The sequence below is a fragment of the Anguilla rostrata genome, chromosome 5 (assembly GCF_018555375.3).
Source record: "Anguilla rostrata isolate EN2019 chromosome 5, ASM1855537v3, whole genome shotgun sequence".
NCBI lineage: Eukaryota > Metazoa > Chordata > Actinopteri > Anguilliformes > Anguillidae > Anguilla > Anguilla rostrata.
Genome location: NC_057937.1, coordinates 46,149,335 through 46,169,049, shown reverse-complemented (window position 1 = coordinate 46,169,049; position 19,715 = coordinate 46,149,335). Strand labels below are relative to the sequence as shown.

At 41.2% G+C, this 19,715-nt stretch overlaps 2 protein-coding genes across 5 annotated transcripts in view; one reads left to right on the top strand and one right to left on the bottom strand.

Moving 5' to 3' along the window:
- Window positions 1-1,869, top strand: part of il16 (interleukin 16) — a 22,620-nt gene extending 20,751 nt beyond the window's left edge. For all 4 annotated transcript variants that reach the window (XM_064336595.1, XM_064336596.1, XM_064336594.1 and 1 more), the window contains exon 22: window positions 105-1,869. In XM_064336595.1, the coding sequence (XP_064192665.1) occupies window positions 105-271 (167 nt within the window). In that variant the 3' untranslated portion in view covers window positions 272-1,869. The remainder of the gene's footprint in view (window positions 1-104) is intronic.
- On the bottom strand, window positions 1,739-19,715 carry LOC135255427 (transmembrane channel-like protein 3). The gene is made up of 22 exons (XM_064336601.1): window positions 19,473-19,715; window positions 16,201-16,347; window positions 15,046-15,121; window positions 13,909-13,990; window positions 13,301-13,407; window positions 12,865-12,963; window positions 12,580-12,722; window positions 12,030-12,177; window positions 11,669-11,712; window positions 10,204-10,351; window positions 8,669-8,778; window positions 8,327-8,405; window positions 7,250-7,498; window positions 6,534-6,662; window positions 6,350-6,417; window positions 5,798-5,926; window positions 4,744-4,854; window positions 4,418-4,543; window positions 4,043-4,121; window positions 3,761-3,803; window positions 3,300-3,561; window positions 1,739-3,024 (listed from the first exon to the last, which is right to left on the bottom strand). Exons 1-22 carry the CDS (start codon window positions 19,592-19,594, stop codon window positions 2,166-2,168), a joined length of 3,360 nt encoding a protein of 1,119 aa, XP_064192671.1. The 5' UTR covers window positions 19,595-19,715; the 3' UTR covers window positions 1,739-2,165.

The following is a 19,715-nucleotide window of genomic DNA, read 5'->3' as shown; positions in this document are numbered from 1 at the left end:
TGTGCATCCATTCCCATTCTGTATCTTAATGCACATGGAGTGCAGGCATGATTCTACTCCGGGCTTTTCTCCTGTCAACGTGTACTTCATCTGCCCATCTGCAGGCGGTCCTGCAGAGCAGGGTGGAATCCAGTCAGGGGATGAGCTGCTGCAGGTTCAGGATGCCGTCCTACAGGGGCTAACGCGCTTCGAGGCCTGGAACATTATCAAGGCCCTCCCCGAGGGACCTTACAAAGCCATCATCAGGAGGAATCAGGCAGAGCTGTCCTGAACACCGGCCTCACCGCGAGAAGACTGTGCTGCAGAAGGCAGCCCAATGGGGCCGAGGTCACAGTTCTATTCCAGTCTTGATACCAGTACTGTAATGAGATATTGCCTTACAGATGGTCACTTTGTTGTTTTTTGTTGCGATGTGTTTACACTCTAGGTACTTTGCTTATACTGTATTTTTTAATCCTCAGAAAAAATCTTAATCAGGGAAGCCAGTGGACACATCCTTGTTTACTCATTTCAGTATTTTGCTTTGCACAGACACTGTTTAACATGTCACGTTTAAAAAAAGCTGGAAATACGAAGAAACGGCTTTACTTGATTTTTAACAAGTGGCTTTGAAAGCACAACTCAGATGTATTTCCAATATGTTTCTTTTCATAACAACTATTTCAGAGTTTGCAACAATGGATACAACAGCACTGTGTAAAGCTTCAATCTGTAGCTTATAGGTTCATTTTAAAAGTCTCAGAGAATATGCATTGGCTTGGAGTATTTGCATAGATTTATTTGTCTTACAGGAGGCAGTGCAGGCTACAACAGTGCAGTTGTTCATGCAACTATCTCTCAGCTAAAAAAAGAAGCTATATTCAGGCAACATGTCTATATTGGGTAAATGTCCTAGGAATATTACGGAAATGTATTTTAATTATTTTGTATAGATTAAAAAAATTATGATAAATATAGCCTATAATGCCCAAAGTTCAATGTGTCAGAATTTTGATTTGGGTAGATTTAATTTTCAAAAGTAAAGTTAAAATTATTAACTAAAATGTGTCTGTGGAGCATTTGTCAGCTACCTGTTCCCATTGTATCTTTCCATACCACACTGAAACCCACTATCTGCTAAAGTTGATTGCACAGTGTACTTATACACTGAACAGTTTGACGACAGTACTATAGAGAGAGAGAGAGAGAGAGAGAGAGAGAGAGAGAGAGAAATAATTCACTGACCATTTATGGGCATCTGTTAGTGTGTTTTTACAAACAAATACTGTTCTTTATCCTCTTAGAATCGACAAACCTAAAACACAGTAAAGTAACCTAAATGAGCCCTAAATGTATGCCACTTGTTAGGATACTCACTAATTTCTCCAAAAGGCCAACAGCCAAGACGTTTTAGAGATGTTTAAAAAACATTCTATGGCATTTTAAATGGTTTTGACGTTAGTTAGAATCATATTTCTTTAGTTCTCTGCTGCCGACATGTGTCTGCATACAGTAACTACACCAGGCTAATCGTTTTCTCAGATTCTGCTGAGTACTTATGAATCATAGGTAATGTACTCAGTAAAGAAGGCAAAAAACAAAAATGGTCAAATTTAACTTAACCTGACCATGGACAACATTCTATTGATCCCACGTGTGCTGTAATCATATCATATGAAAAAAAAAAAAAAAATTTAAAAAGCTTGAATCCTTTTTTTTTTGAGAGCCATACATCTCTAAAACTTTACAAGGATCAGAATTTTATTGCAAAATTTTATTAGCCTGCTGAGTATTATTTATTCACACGCTGATGAAGGCATAACCAAAAACACCTTTGTTGTTTATGTCCACTCCTTTTTCCATTACAATAAACCACGACTACTACAATTACCTGAGTGAGGATTTACATTCTCTCATCCTATGTGCTTCTGAATCATGAAGAATTTAATATACATTCAACATTTAACAAAGCAACATGCCGACTATTTATTTTGTTATAGATTATGTATTTTATTATACATATCCGTGAAAACACAAGGTTAATGTACATATTTATTTCTGTTAGCTCTTGTGCTTTTTTTTTTGTTTTTGTGCCACATATACAACATGGGAATATATGAAGATTCCATTTGATACACTATAAAACACAATAATAAATAACATATTATACAACAGACTGCTTTTCTTCAGACATTTGAACAGAATAGTTCACCTGGCCTGGACACATTTAACTGAGGGCTAGATTTAGGCTCCTGTTTTGCAGGCTTGCCTCTGGATTTTGGGCATTTCTCCTTGTAATGGATGACCTGGATGTACTGGTCTGTACTGCTGTTCTGCTGGTCACTGCTGGATGCAAGGGAATCAGAGTCTGACTCGGTCATGGACGGTGCAGCCTTCAGCCTGGTTTTGGGTTTGACCTGCGGTTCGGTGTACCTGACCGGAAGCTCGACCGTCTCGATGTTGGTCTGGGAACGGTACCGCAATGGTACATCCTCCTGGTTCCCCGCGTGGTCGTCCCATGTCCCACGCAGTCCTCTGACTGGGGTCCTGTTGACAGACAGCCCGCTGTCCACCCTGTAGGGGCGGGCGGGTTGGTGGAGGTCGGACAGAGCGAACAAGCCCCTCCTCTCGCTCGCCCTCTCTTCCTCTTCCTCCTCATTGGGGTGAGGCTGGTAGCAGTGGTGAGGAGGGTGGGCGGGGTACCTCCTGACGTTCCGTGGGCACAGCTCCAGGATGTCCACCAGCTCCTCGGCGCAGTAGCGCCGCGGTATCCGCGCGGAAGGACGCAGCAGCTTCTTGTGGGCCTCGTGCTCGTTGACGATCACGTAGTGCGTGGTGTGGAACCGGCACCCGCTCAGGCCCTGGGCTGGGCTCATTCCAGAAGCTCCTCTGTGTGGGGGCCAAAAGCTCTTCCTGAACAGAGGATCCGAGTGGACGTTCTCTGAGTGGACGTTCTCTGAATGGCGGCAGGCGGGATTGTACACCATCCTGTGGTAGGACTTTGACCTGCAGGAGCCGCTGGCCCCTCCCAGATATCCTGGATGCCTTCAAACATAAAAGTACAATGATCTGGCAGTATTACTATGCCTGAAGCAGCTGCTTGTCTTTCAGTAATAGGAATGAAAAGAGAATTAAAGATGCTTGGGTTGCAGAAGAACAAGCATGGCATTGCCAAACTATTAAAGACAGTAAACAAACTGAGATAGTTTTTATGGTCAAACATTCTTATGTTCTTACATGTTTTTTTTTAAATTTAAATGTGTTACTGATTCAGACAGCTCAGTAACTTCCAGGGGTTCATTCTGTGTAAGGCCTCCCACCTGTTTGGCGAGTGCTCCTCTCTGTGTGTCTGCATTACGGGGATGGAGGGGCTCCGCGACACGCCGAACGGGCGGTTTGCTCCGGGGCGCGGGGCGGACTGGGCGACGGTGCGAACGCCGCCGGCCTGCCTTTCGGGAGACTCGACGCTGCCGACGTTTGCGTTGCGCCTGGGTGACTGGGAGCAGATGGAGGACTCCGGGCCGGAAACGTGACCCTCCTGCTCCGGCTTTTTATCACCTCCCTCGGTGTCCTGCAGCCTCGCTGCGGAAGGTCAGAACAAGGCCGCGGTGACACCATAACCACGACAAGGGGAATATAACTCCAGGGATTTATTGGGTTTGTAAATACACCGAAGCCAATCATTTGGCAAAGGTACTCCGAGGTTGAGCGTGCTCTTTCTGCAATAAATGGCAAAGGGTCGAAGCCTAAGCTCTTTGCCATCATAAAACGTGAAGGTTACCTGCAGCCATCTGAAAAACCTTCTTCTTATCTTCTGTTCTTTCCTAAATACAAACAGATACTTTGAAATGGCAGAACCAAGCAAAGACCTGGACTCAAGAATTATATTCCCAAACTGTGGGTGAAAAAAACTGCTTTAAGTGTGGAACTAATACGATAGTAAACAAGTGGCACATGTTCAATATCTCACTCATAATTTCTCACAGGTCTGCTTTCTGTCTGCAAAGCACAAAGCTGTGTGTTTTTAACCATTACATAATGATCACAAAGTACTGACACTTACCGTCTGAAGCTGCATTCTCAGCTGATTGTTGGTGACTTTTAATGATCTTGCTATTGCCTGTAGATAATATATCAGCATACTGAAAGAGAGAGAAACCAGACATCAAAGAAATAAAACCGAGAATGCATTTTATAACGATTAAGTCGAACATGCATTAATGAACATAATTTGTGACTGAAACATCTGCTACTTTTTTTATTTAAATAACTTTGCATTGATGCACTTCAGAATGCTGTCTGTACAACATGAACAGTGTGCATTTTGCATGTGACATGCATTCTGATTATGCTTAAAGACTTATTCAATCTAAATGATACATGATATAGCCACCTGAAATGAATGCCTTTGCCAATAAAATTTGATAGGCATGCTTACAATAGTAAGAGGAGAGCTGGCAGCACAACGACAGGGCTGGTGACGTAGCTCATCACTTTGTTAAACCAAACGGGGAAATCTGTGGCAACCGTCTCCGAGATAATGTCATAAATTTTCTCTTGACCGCTGATGCATAAAAACAAATCCAGAGAGCAAAGATTTATCCAGAGAAGATCTAATTCATTCAATACTTAATAATTAAACTTTCAGACACAATTTAGTCCATATATGGCACAATTCCAGCACATGTTAACTTAATTTTAAAAAATGAATTAAAAGCTTAAAGCGGCTAGCAATGACTTTGCATGCATGGTGATGTGCTCTACCTGAAGGGTCCACAGTGTTGTGATGGCCTGTATCTCACTATTGCAAAGATGGTCGGAAGCATACAGAGAAATAGCATAAACAAAAGCATTGCCAAGTAGAAGTTGTTGGATCTGGAAAAAAAGTAAAAGACCACATGCAATTTAGACGCACGTTAGTAGCCTATTAATATCTAACTGACTTGAGGAATCGAGTGACTCAATTAAGTTGAAATGAGAAAAATGAATAGAACAAATGGAACATGATTTCCCATTGGGATTGTAGTTAAAATGTATTCATGGTGTGTAATTTTGGACCCAACACCGCTGAAAGATGAAATTTTGAGATCGTCTGACATACACCGTTGTCAGGGGAGATGAAGGAGTGGGCAGCAGTGTTCTCTTTCGCACCTGGGAGGGAACTGATAAGGCACAAACGCAGCGAACGATGAGGCTGTTAAATAAATCAGAAAGCAACGTCACTTCTGCTGATGAAAGTCGAAGTAAGGCATTCGCTCAGTACTGCCCCCACCCCACAATGCTGGGAAATGACATCGGCCTAAGGCCATGACACAGGGCAGTCTTATGCAGTCATGCACCCTGCTGCCAGGAACTAATTCTGTTCAGTGCAGACCATGGTGTCCAGCACTGTGACACACATTGGGCCAAATTATTGCCCAGGGAGAGAGGGTTTCAGTTGTACGGGTATCTCCAGATCATCACTTGATAACATTCCCCCTTATCGGATGGATGCCTGAGTCAGCAGCATAGTTTTCCTGTGCTACAATGATTTAGGTGAAATATAGCAGAGGAGGAAGTAAATGGTCAGCTTTGCACTCTCCAAAGGATGTACATGCTAGTCCTTGCCCTCAGAGGACATTGATGGAGGTCATTGCAATTGGCCATATCAAATTGGCATGCAAAATGGGATAAATGCACTGATTACTCTCTGCAGCGTCAGTCATAGTCATCATAGCAGATGCAGATCTCTCTGGTCTGAGACTGACTGGAGGCTCAGATTAAGGACTACATAATGGTGCTCCTCAAAAGGAGACATACATGGATACAGCTCACTGACCTGGAGGCTCTGAAAACTTGCTGGTGTGGAACGTTGCAGGTGAGGACAGCCCAGCTGCGCAGGTACATCAGCCCAATCAACTTCAGCACGTTGAACGCTGGCAGGCAGGGGGAGAAGAAGGCACCCATCCTGGGGTTCAGAGGTCAACAGGGAGATTTCAGAAATGGCTTTACCACCTAACCCCTTTTTCAGAAGAAAGTCACAATAGATTCTTTAGCAAGGAATTAAATATATATGCAAAGAACATACACGTTTGAAAAAATCACTTTTTAAAAGTCTATAAATACATGTTAACACCAAAGAGCAGTGCAGTAAAATTTAATGCGCAAAATGCCCTGAAATGTATATCAGTGCTTTGCTTTAAACTGATGATTATAAATTAATTATATAGGTAACATTTGGACACCAGAACCTAAATAAATGCATGACATTCTGAGCAATCTTGGGTTGATCATTACAAAGAGTTATTATGCCCTGTAGAAATGTCCTTTACAGCAGCAAGATCCAATCTTGTACTTTCATCAATAATGCATACACTAAGTCCTTACTTACCATATCATCCCTTGGTTGTATATCAAATGGAGGACATTTTCAGCAATTTTAAATTCACCGTATTCAGGCTGTAAATACACACACACACACACACACGCACGCACACACAAATAAACAGGAAACACATGTAATGTTGGAAATTGATTTGTGGTTATAAAAGATGTGGAGACGAAAGACTACTTACAAACTTGCTCTCCAGATCCCAGCACCAGCAGTCACTCAAGTATCGGACAAAGAGGCCTCGAATAAAGTCAATCAGTAAGATACTCAACACTGTGAAGATCATGTCAATAATGGAAAGCTTCAGCATTTCCTGGAATAAAATGGATAGGATGGTGGCGTTTAAAAGAAGAAAAATTATTGAAGTACAGCCAAATTTAATAAGCAACTGTCCATTCTAAAAACAATCCTTCAATGCATGTAATATCTTTCCTTAAATCATTATCATTAACTGTCCACATTTTAGTTCGTATCTAATCCACACGTGGTGATAGGTGAAAACATTGTTTACCACAGGGTGATGCCTTTCCAATTCTCTAGATGACTTATTGTTTTAAAAATCCATTGTAAAATTGGCAATTATATATAAGTATACTTTTTCAGAGGGCCACAGAGAGAATGATCGAAATTCTAATTGGTACTGGAGGTATCCTCTGAATTTTTTGTTAATTATGTTTTCTGCAATATTCACAGGCAGAGATAAATCATGATAGCACACTGTCACAAACTGAGCAGCTCATGTTCACATTGCCTGTGATTGCACCACTAGCCTTTTCATTATCCAGGGCCTCTAGTGGCAAAATATCATTAATGCAAGTGGCAATCAGTCACTTAGACAGTCAATGAGCGAGTGATGATCTCCCACTACAAATCATAAGCCAGGTGGGCCTATTGCTGTACCTGTCCGACATATGTCTCCCAGCACTGGTCCTGTGGGGTCCGCACGTTGTACCCGTACAGTGCGGTCTGGTTGAGCAGGAACTGCGTGGCGCCACTCTTGGTCCTATTGACCTCCAACCCCAGGCCAAATGTGCCGTTGTGCTTCTCGGAGGTATCGGGCACGATGGTGGACAGGTTTTCCTCCTCGGGCAGAGCGATGGTGGCCAGGAAGGCAGTGGAGTCTGTCCAGTTCCCATTATTGACCGGATTCTTAAACAAACGCCAGAACTATTGATTGTGCCCTAGTTCATTCAATTACATTTATGGAGTTAAACAAGCTAATGGCTCCCTCAGAGTAATGACACACATAATGTACTTTGCAATATCAAATATCCAATGGCCGAGGTCATGACTGTATGCGGAGCCGTCCCTCCCACTAGGCAGATCAGGCACTGCGCCTAGGGCCCCGCCTTCTCGCCCAGGGCCCCACCTTCTTACCCAGGGCCCTACCTTCTCACCCAGGGTCCACCTTCTCCCCCAGGGCCCCACCTTCTCGCCCGGGGCCCCACCTTACCCCCCGGGGACCCACCTTCTAACCCAGGGCCCCACCTTCTCACCCAGGGCCTTGCCTTCTCTCCCAGGGCCCTACAGTCTCACTCAGGGCCCCACCTTCTCATCCAGGGCCCCACATTCTTGCCCAGGGCCCCACCTTCTCACCCAGGGCCCAACCTTTTCCCCCAGGGCCCCACCGTCTCTCTGGAGGCCCAACTTTCTCATCCAGAGCTCCTCCTTTTCGCCCAGGGCCCCACCTTCTCGCCTTCCTTTGACAGAAGAAGAGTCAGAAGGAGACAATGCTTTGGAGGGACCCCAAATTATTTTTGGCTGGGGCCCCAAAAGTCTAGGGACGGCTCTCACTGTATGAAATCAGCACAAGCAGTATTTATTCCTCTTGCTCTTACTCTGTGAGAGTTTCTGAAAATAAATCTATGTAAATTCTATGTGAGTTTTTTTTTCTGCTTTCATACCATACCTTTACCATCATCTTTGAAAACTGGCAAAAGCAACATAGAGCTAAACATCAGGAACTTCAATACTTACAGCTGAACTCATGCTGTTGACCTTGTCCAGTAAAGCAATGATTAAGCTGTAGAGATTCCCCAGGTACAAGACCAGGACCCTGGAAATGTAAAAGCAATCTCAGCCACATTCACTCGGCACACCCTACAGCTTTCTCCAGTCCCAGAGGGTTTGTTGCTAATTACTGTGAATGATCGCCGTGAATAGGGGCCTCTTCCAAGCAAATAAAAACAATGTAATGTAATTACAATCCATTAAATAGTCATTTAAGAAGCCAATGATGTAAAGTGGCAGTAGTCACTTACAGCAGTTTTACCGATCCCCATGGTCAAACTGAACAGCAAACATGCTACTTCCACAGACCTGGCCAGCTGGAAGCGAAGGCTGGTCCTAGGATGGTACATCTCCAGTTGGGATACCAGCTCAAAGGCTGATGGGGCAATCATAGTGATGAGGGACACCACCACGCTCACCTGTGAACACATAGGCACGTTGCTCAGGACATTCTGGGTGACAGTGCACTTCCTGCATAAATTCTAAGTAGCATTGTTAGCTAAATTCATGGTCACAATGACAAATTGAAAATTATTGGTCATATATAGATCATTCTCACCTTTTTCATCCTAATTTGGAGAAGCCAATATGAACCCGTTTTGGGATGATTTTCAGATTGGCATCAAAGGCAGTCAGCAAACTGCTTTTTTAAAACTGAGATACTGTGGTTACAGTGACAGGAGACTAAAGCAGCCAACAGTGGTAAATTGCAGGTGCTGAAACAGCCAGAGGAGTCACAAGGGAGCAATGAAGCCAGAGTGAATTTATCAACTGAAACCTCGCCAATTGGGTGTATTTCAGCCAGCGTAAGATTCAATATAATCAATATTCCAGTTTACATATGTATTGAAGAATGATGCACTGGTGAATTCCAGTCCCTCTACAACTTCCAGAATAAAAATTGAATTTGAATTAAAACAGACATAAGCTTCAATTCCTGTCTGGATTCTTATCAAATGACCAGTGTCAGGTCACAGCTGGTTCTGGGACCTCTCTACCTCTCTACCCTGGGTTTTGTGCCAGCCAGTTTATTAATCAGTTCAAGTAATTGGAAAGGTACATTTATGAGCTTCTATGATTAATGACATGTTAAACAAACCTGATTGTGAGGAACTTTTTGTCCCTCCTTTCAGCATTCAAACATCTGTGATAGCACTTATCTATTAAATCGATCAGTTAATCACAGTTATATGGCATCCATTCAAAAATGATGACCATGTTCTACACAAAAGAAAGAAAATGCATTCAGCACATAAAACAAATGAGAGACAGAACTTTTATTCTGTCTTGGGTCATGAGATTGCTATTTCACCAATTCAGTTATAAAAACCACTGATTGTATATTTTTATGCATATGAAACATAATTTACAATGCTTTTCTTATCTATGCCTTATCTATGTTTGGACTTATGAAACAATATAAATGTTTGGTATTTTTGTTATGTAAAGTGGAAAACAAATGAATAATTTCTATAAAAAGACATTAAAGTTGATATCAACTGTCAAATGTAATTACAGACCGGTGTTCATTCAAGACTTAATGAGCAGCTTATTTAGCAGGAGGAGCTGTGCAGGAGGAACATTGCTGAGATGAAAGGTTTGTACAGAAACCTGTGTCATGAAGCAGGATCACTGAGTTAGCTTTACTGAGGAGCACCCAGGAGGACACAGGACCCTCTCTAATCTGGACTGAAGTAAAAAAAGCTGTTCCAGGTTTGACTCAGTGCAGTTATCCAGCTAAATGTCCAAGACATTTGAAAAACCTTGGCCTGGAGCATTCAGATATGATGACTGAAGGAGGCGTGAGGAGGTTTTCAGTTGCTCTATAAGCAGCTGGCTCTCACCTCATTCTTTTCCCACAATGTAAGCTCTGGCTTCTCCTGCTCCAGCCGCTGAGAACGGTCAACTACGAAATAGATGATGTAAATGCTCCCGGCCAGAGACAGCAGCACCAGGATGTTAGCAAGGATCCTCAAACTGACCAGAACAGCTCTGTGAGGAGGAACAGGAAGAGAATTACAGGAAACACTACTCATTTTAAACAGTCAAACTAGGTTAGGTCACTGAGCTGACACTGGCAAAACAAGGAGGGGAACGAGCACTAGAGAACAAAATAAAATTAAAAATGAATAAATTAATATGCCAGGAAGCTCTTGGATTTATTTATGATGGGACCATAAACAGAAGATAATTTTAATATGTCTGACTTGAATAACCCTTAAATTTGACTTTAACAATGATAATTTCTGGATTCCTCTACTTCATAAAATGAATTCGCCCAACAGATAAAGCCCATTAATAACCAGTTCTCATTCGCAATGATGACCTGGACAGGACGCTTCAGATAAAGAATATATTATAAAATAAAATAAAGAATTTAAAAACGTTGGGTAATTTCATACATTTTCAAAGCATGCTTCAGTCACATGCCATAAACCAGGGTTAAAAGCTTAGTTTTTTATTTATATATTCACATTAAATTGAATGAATATATATATATATATATATATACACACACACACACACACACACACACTGTATATATATATATATATATATATATATGGTTATATGCCATGTCTTGTTACTACCTAAAAGGAAGTTTTGCAACGAAAATGGCTGTTTTCGTTATAAAAAGCTACAAACTCATTTGGAGTAAGTGATTAAAAAGAGAAAGACAAAGACAAACAGTGACAGGCAAGAAGTGTGGAACGGTCACTGCATGTGCTGACACCAACTCTGGCCATTATAAATGGCCGTGCATGGAGGATTAATCCATAAGTTAGTGGACGTGTGCGCAGGTCTTACTGTGATTTATGTGCAGTCTTCTGGCCACAGTAAAAGATTGTTTGTGTGAAATATGACAGGATATTTTCTGCGGCACAGGATTGCAAAGGACTGGGTTTATAAATCAGAATGGGGCAGAGCTGGCTCTCAGAACAAGGAGAAAACACAGGAAGGAGAGGGGATACAGTATCACACTGATTAAGGATGAGATCCAATCCTTTTACTTCAGGGAAATAACATTGTGATATTGCCTCATTTTTTTTTCCTTCCCGTACAGCACACAATGCAGTAAGTAAAGAAATTATATTTGGGCTTTTCACCTGTATTCTAAATGTGTCAGCCATAGTTCAGAACAAGGGCACAGAACCACACTCATTCTGTTTCTGAAACAGAGCTCACGTTCAACACCTTATTACAGCACGGCACATCGGTTAAAGCATACAGAGAATCAAGCACCAAACACCCATTTAAACAGGCAGACCAATAAGCAAAGCATCCCAGAACAAGCACAGGGCCACCTACAGGCTTGTGTCTTTCTCCTTCTCTTGTTCTTCAACAATAGCCTCCTTCAGAGGGAACAAAAAGGGTGTTACATCAGCACACAAATTACGCTGAAATACAGGTCATATCAGACAGGCAGATCTGCAGATCTGTTTGAGTCAAAAGGGGCATGTAACTGTTAGAGCAGCACACCATTTTTCACAACACCACATGCAAAATCAATCACTCGGGAGGCTGTCTTGTACGGATTAGGGATAAATACTGATCGATATTCCCTCCCTAAGGAAGTCCTTAGCAGTACAATGGGCCATAATCCCCCTTGAAAACTGTTCCGCTGAAGTAAAGCAATGTTATGGAAACGAGAGCCAGCTTGGAATCCCACCCTGATATTGTTGACGATGGCTGCTCCTTTGCTTTCTGCAGCCTCAGGGTTGCCAATCAGGTAGTCCCAGGCACAGAAAAGGCGCCAACAGAAAGTATAGTTCTCATCTGAGGCACTGGCTAGGCTGAGACGAGAGTTTTTGGCCATCCTGGAATTGTAAAATAACACAGAAACATCTGTATCCAGCAGTTTGCTGTAATACAGCACTCAAGTACATTATGCACTCAGGACTACATACAGTACGTACAACACATGGTGAAAATTTCCTTTATGTAGCTTACTTTATCAAGAACTCTATTAACAAGCATTGCATTTCGTTTATTGTTTTAGGACTGGTAAATCATATTATACGTTATTTTAATTGTTTCTGTGCAAGAAAACAGAAGCTAAAGTGAAATATTGCAGTTTGCAGCATGATTTACCAAATATATCAAAGCAAGCTTTAAGACAGCCCAGTTTTACAACAAGGACATTTTCTTGCTGATAAATGAATCTAATTGTTTCCCATACGAGAATATAAAGTTTAGAAATTCAAGTCTCTGAAGATTACTTTCTTAACAGAATGATGAAGCTGTAGGCAAAAACAGCCATCCCAACCAGAAAGTAGGCCAGAGGAAGCCGGTAGCCGGCGCTCCCTATCTTCCGTACCCTGCCGTAGTATCCGTAAAACAGGACCGAATATTGGAGGTAGCCCTACGAGAAGGACACAATGACAACACGGGTCAAGGGAACTGAGTGCCTGTTGGGGGGAGGTGAGCAGGGCTTCACAAAAAGCTTGAGCGGCCCAAGAAAGCCAAATAAACTGAAAAAATGTTAGCTAAGATCTTAGCCTTGCCCCTAAAGACCAGATGGTGTCCAGGTCCTGTGCGGAGGCCAGGTGCTCTCTGGGAATGGTCTTGCTCCTGGTGGTTCCAAACGGCGCGCCTGCCAGCAGCTGAGAGGAAACCCAGAGAAGGAAAAGAGCGAGAGTGGTGCTTCCCCGGCCCGAAACCCCAGGAAATTGCCTTTGGCCTCATAATACACAGAGCCATAAATTAGCCGAGTAAGAACATGCAGCTAGAGGTTCCTCTGTTTTATTATAAACAGTGGCTTTATGATCACACTTATACAATATATAAATGTGTTATTTTAAAATAATTGAATAACATGCTACTCCCTGAAATATATTTTTATGCCCACAAAATAAAAAATGTAGGAGTAAACGTAAGAAGGAATCAGCTGTTATTTATATAGTAAGTTGTTTTCCTTGACGAAGGGAGGGGAAAACCCACCTCAGGCAGGACAATAAATGATCCGGTCATAATGGTCAGAACGATGTTGATTCCAAACAGCCATCTCAGGAAGATGAAATACGAGGCCACGCCGGATCCAAAATGACCTTTACCCACATGAGACAGAACAGTATCTGAATTATCAAAATTAACGAAATTGTTCACTAGGAGAAAATTTAATACGAACCTGATAATTTTTTCGTATTGAAACACGTAACGTCTTCATAAATGCTACAAAAGGGCATCCACGGGCATTCGTGAACATTTGTGTGTCCCCCTAATACGATTCATTACCATGTATGGCTGAGGTCATTGAGCATGAAACACACATAACAAGTAACATACAGTATGTAAACGACATCACAATTTTGAGAAACTGATCCTGATTATCAGAAGTGCTCAGGAATTAATATGATGGGTCACAAAAAAAGCTTATACTGTACATGCTAATTAACTCCTGTGAACACTAATACAGTTGACATTTAATATGGCATACAGTATTTCCATCAATTCTCATTTTCAGCAATGAATTTAATATTCGGTACTTCTGAAATATTGCTTGCTGTCAACAACCGTACTTAGAAGAAACAGATTACATTGATTCTTACTCTCAATCTTCTTTATCCTCATCTCCCATGGAATGAATAGAACAACGATGTTATACAGCAAGCGAGAAAGTTTCTTCAACAGCTGTAAATGACAGTGGAAGTTACTGTAGTTACAGCAACGGTACTGTACTGTACAAGTGACATTTTGATTTGCATGTCTCAGTCATCGCATTTGTCTTTCACTTTTTCAACAGGGGGCTGCCACACACATCCCACTGTAGGGAGATATTATCAGGGAGACTGGGAGGTATAATCCATCAGTTAAGCCAGTTAGCGGACCTAAGACTAGAGCCATACAAGCACTGCTTGTTCAGCATTGCCAGTCTGAATGGAAATTGAAAATAATAAAAACAGGATGTGTTGATTAGCAACAAGACAGATAGTTTCAATAAGAACATATGATGTCTAATTCAAATTTTCCGAAAGACTGAAATTCGAGGAGGCCAGAAGCTATAATAAGCCATCATCCATCTACTGGCCAAAAATCAATTCATTTCAGCAGCCCTGGGAAAGCTTCACCAAAAGCCTTTGACACATTTTAATTAAACTCGGCAATAACAACCAGCCATAAATTTCAGAAGTGTGTGTGTCTGTGCCTGTTGGCTCAACACGTGGCAGAAAGGCATGGAATAAAGCCAGCACATGTCAGACAAAAGTGAGAAGAGCAATGCAAATCAGTGTGCTGCGAGAACCACACACAAGCTTCTACCCAGTGAAGCACAGGAGCTGTGCATTAACAACTGTTTCAGGAAATGACATATAATCGTGCTTGCTGAGAGCTAGTTACTCTGGAGCACTTTGCTGCAGTGTAATTATCCTAAGTACTCCTCCCACGCTGGCTGACCACAGAAATTCCCAGCTATTCAAGAACTCAGAATTGTGTGTTTGCTAAACCCTCCAAAATCTAAACCTGGGAAATGAACATTACCTGAGAAATACTCCAAGAAAGATCAGATGAAGGACTTGCAATTTAATCTTAGTAATGTAGACTTCAGTGTCTATTATTCATATCCAGATTTCAATATTAGGATTATTTAAATATTATTCCCGCGGGTATATATGCATATCTGCAGCAACAACTGATAGCCAGTGTATGTATAGTGTTTTTGTTTAATTCTGGCAATACTGACTGCTTACATCAGCGCCTGCAGTCTGGTATCCCCGTGTCCTTGTCAGTCGGCCCTCATACTTCAGAACAATGTCTCTGGCATGCCTGGAATGACACATAAACCACCAGGACCTTAATCATGACGGTTCACACTTGTAAAACATTTGCCATACAGAAGTAGCTAAATGGATTTACTACAGACAGATGCTATGGCCATCAATATGAGAGGTTTGTTGCGGCACTGAGGTAGATTACTACATAGGCTGGCGCTGAGAATAGCCTACACTAATTTCACACATGATGATGCATAAAAACACAGGTATAGTCTATAAACTGGAGTCACATTGAGTGCAAAATATAATATTTATAGAACAACAGGAATTGCACAAACATAGGATTTCTAATCAGATATTTAAAATATTACAAATAAAATGTTTTCATAGGGATGGGGTCACTGGTTATTCATCCAATTTTTTCTCCATGCATGAAGCACAAGCTTGCAGCTCGCGTGAGATGACAGCACTAAACCCTTCAATGCAATATCAAGCTTGTCATAAAAACCTGATGCTGATAAGCAGATCTGCACTGATAGCCTTAGTCTGTGTGAATATTCAGAATTAGGGTGGGATCAAAGTTCACCTCACCTTTCTGCTTGCATGCCCTGAGCCCAGTAAACAAGATGGCAGGAGCATGCCTAATAGAATAATTACTCAGCTAATGTAGTTTTTTCATTTGGGCAGAGAGCTCTCCACTGCAGACGATTTGTTGGTCTTGACTGTTCACATTAGCGTCACTAAGGTCTCGCTTTTCATAATGAATGGACTCTTAGCAAAATGAAGAGCAACAGTTCATTCTCTTCACAAACATGTAAATGTCCTCAGTACTGGACAAGAAAAAAAACAGACTGCAGTGTGTGACCTTTTCGTGCAGGCAGAATGCTTCAAAGCATCATTCAGCAGAGCTGTAAAATGACGCTCCAATGTAAGTTAAAACTAATTCAGCGGAGCTATAATAATAACATTGCATCAAAATAAATTACATTATGTGATGCTTTATGTGAACAGTCATGCTCCAACCCCTTTATTGCTTTACTAGAATGTACAAGGGCAAAGCTCATAGTGTATCGGGTGTAGAGTGGCACTCCGTTTCAGAACCCTATACCTTCCATATTGTGAGGGTCTTACTTGAGGGCTTTGAGCTTGCGTCTCATTGGCCAGGGTCGGCTGCGAATGTTGGCGATGATCTCCTTCTGGAGCTGAATGTTCTGGAATATTTCCTCAGGGTCGCTGCTGTCCACTCGCTCATCCTCTCTGTCCTCCTCATCTGATTGGCTGAAAGAGAAGTGGCGCCCGATGCAACAATGTCAACTCCCTTCAAAACCCTCAAACAAAAGCAATACAGCAAGCAGCTTCCAGACCTGCTCTGAGAAGAATAAGCAACTCAAGTCAGCAAAGGAAGGAAATAACCAACACCTCAACACCTGACTTAAGAGAAAGAACATATATTTTACTCATGAGACACATGAGAATGTGCTTATGCATTTTTCAAATTACAAATGTACTTAAAATAATTATTTGAATAATTATGACATTTCTTTTTGTAAAAACGTTATCTCATTTTTGAGCATACCATATAAAATTGTATACAGCCTTCTCTGCTCCTTATCAAAGGTGTGAATGTGAAGGACACCACATATGTAAGGAAAAACCAAGACAAGCCCTGCAATTCTCCTGACATACACATATGCCTAGGGTGATAAAGCCATTCCACCACAGAACATATCATATGCATGCATATATCATGAGTAGGGTCGGAATTTTTCATAAGGATGTAACCCAAAGGGATTTAAACTGGCATTGCAATAAATATTATTGTGTGGTCCCCATAGGCACTGGATTAGTACAGTCACCTGACTAATCATGCTTAGTGGTTAATTGTTATAAAAGATATTTGTTTTCCTAACACAAGGAGCAAAGAACCAAACATGGACAGAATGTCAAATAAAAAAATGAGTAACCAAAGGCTGTATTATGGATAAAATATACTGTATTGTGCACAGTGAAATTTATCCATACATGCACACAAACCACCATAGATTGATGTTTACATTTACCATGATTTGACAAAGGCAATTTCAAATACAAACATTCCACTAGAAAAAATTGAATACCCTCATGCATTTTTCAGTAAGCAAGTAATCTATGGTGGATCAATCCCCTCTGTAAAACAGCTTTGATAGAAGGATGTGCAGTGGACTGCTGATGTGCATAAAGAATATATAAAGGAGCTCAGCTGACAGTTTGTCTGTGGTCACAGACAAGTTAACAGATTGCACAGGCAAGTATATGCTTTTTCTTTTGCACGCTCAATTTGTTTTAGGTTCTTGCTTGACACGGTGTACCATTCTGCTATACAGTCCTGTTTAGATTGTAGTTGGCATCAAGAAATGTCTACTGGAATGAGGTGAATTTCAACAAGGAGACTGCATTTGTCCTGAACGCATACCAGGAAAGCATCAGGTTTGATGTCTTGCTTCTAAGAAATGCAATAATTGAGCAAGTTTCCGAGCAACCGGTAAAACTCCCACCTGAGGCATTCAAAACAAGATGGGGCAGTGGGTATTCTCTGGTGTTGTATCATTCCCAGTGCCTGGATTTCCATTTCATATTGTGGAAATGGACATCTCACAAAATACTTGTTTGCTGGCACAGCCCAGGGAGTTGTTGTGTGACTAAGGCTTAGGAGCACAGCTCAGATTAATCATGGAACATTGCAGAAGCCTCCTTGAAATGATCCTCTAGTTGCACAGTCCAGTAGGCAGAACACATGAAATGTACAGTAAGATTGAACAACTAAAAGAGTAATACCTATCAACTGGCTCAGCATACACAAATTGTCAGTATAAATCAAACCAATTAATAGGTAAATCAATATAGCCCTTACGTACAGATTGTACATGCATACATAAAAGAACACACACACATACTGTATAGTGCAGTGTGTAAGTAGTACTTGGACAGTGCCACAATTTTTGTTGTTTTGACTCCAGCACAGTATATTTGAAATGAAACAACGAATATGAGGTTAAAGTGCAGACTGTCAGCAACATGGAGGGACTATAATATGTATTATAAAGGCTGTAATTCCTACATGAATCACTCGATATGGCTATAAATACCCTCAAATTAAAGCTGACAGTCTGCGCATAAACCTCATATTAATTGCCTTCTTGTGTTGCTGTCCAAATATTAATGCACTGCACCATGTATTGTGTGTGTGTGTGTGTGCATGATAAAAAGTATTTGTATGATACTCATGTAATTCCAAACTAATAAACCTATCAAAGAAACACAGAGAACAGTGGAGACCTGTATGCATTTTGAATAAATAAGTCTGTTATAACTTAGCCAATAATATTCATGAAATGAAATGAACGTTTCAGGTGCGACATGCATGACTGCAACAATATCCCCACATATGGGAGAAGGGGCTGTTTGTCAATGGTTATTTATGAGACTGCAAACTAGGCCATCTCTTCCATACACATTAGTGACAAATCTTAGACTAACTAAACTGCAAGGAAATTAGATAAATGAGAAAAAGACATATTTTCTCTCTGTTTTAAATGAAATTCAAATATATGCAGTGTTGGAAAATTCCTCCTCAGTATTTTGTTCCAGTCACCTGGATTTGCTAATTAGTGCAATTCTTCAGCTAGTAGGTAGAAGTAATTAATTAAATCAGCTGGCAGAGTTCAGATGGCAGAGTTTATGGATGGAAGAAACACATGGCAAGACTTTTACTTTTTGGCCCCTGGACATCCACCTCTGGATCTATGACAGCATTATTCCCAGCAATGGCACTATCGAGAACCAAAAATAAAACATGGCAGAGGCATTTCTTAAATAATTAAGAATAGTTCATACCATAATCTTACCTATTAATTTGAAATTAATCATCTTTCAACACCAGGGTTCAGGTAAATTCCATTTATATTCAGATTCATTTTATGAAATCATATTCAACTGGTGAACTCAAAAATGCCCAGCATTCTCTATGGGGAATTTTAAATTAATTGAATTTCAATTCATTTATGGAACTGAATTGAAATGGGACTTATTTCAACCCTAGTTATCATAGATTTATCTGAAAATCTATAATGTATGTGATCAAATATTTCATAGAAAAATGAAACTAAATGATACTGAATAAATATTCTTAAATCATTACTGGAATTAATTAAATTGGATATGTTCATTAAAACAGGAATAACTGCGTGAAATACATTATTATGCCATTATACTGCATGCACTTGATAATGATACTATTAATGCAGCTCATAGGTATAAAAATGACAAAGTGTGACAAACCTATGACCGAGACTTGTTGACAGCACTTCAAAATGTGGAATATGTCCTGAATGTATGATTATGAGACAGAGAGTCTGGGCACTCACCCGGGTTGGTGGCGGCGGTGTTGGTACAGTGTGTGGATCCTGGAGTTCCTCCTCAAGCTTCTGTGTCTTTTTGTGGCGCGCAGGGTCCTGGTAACAGTCGCAGGCTGGGCGTGAGCGCTCATCTTGCTCAAACTTTCGACTTTCTGGTGGTGTAGTGTGTTTCCCCTTCCTTGCCCCTGTGGCTCCTTACAGAATGTGGAGTTGAAGGAGAGGGACAGCAGTAGCTTTGCTACCTGCTGACTC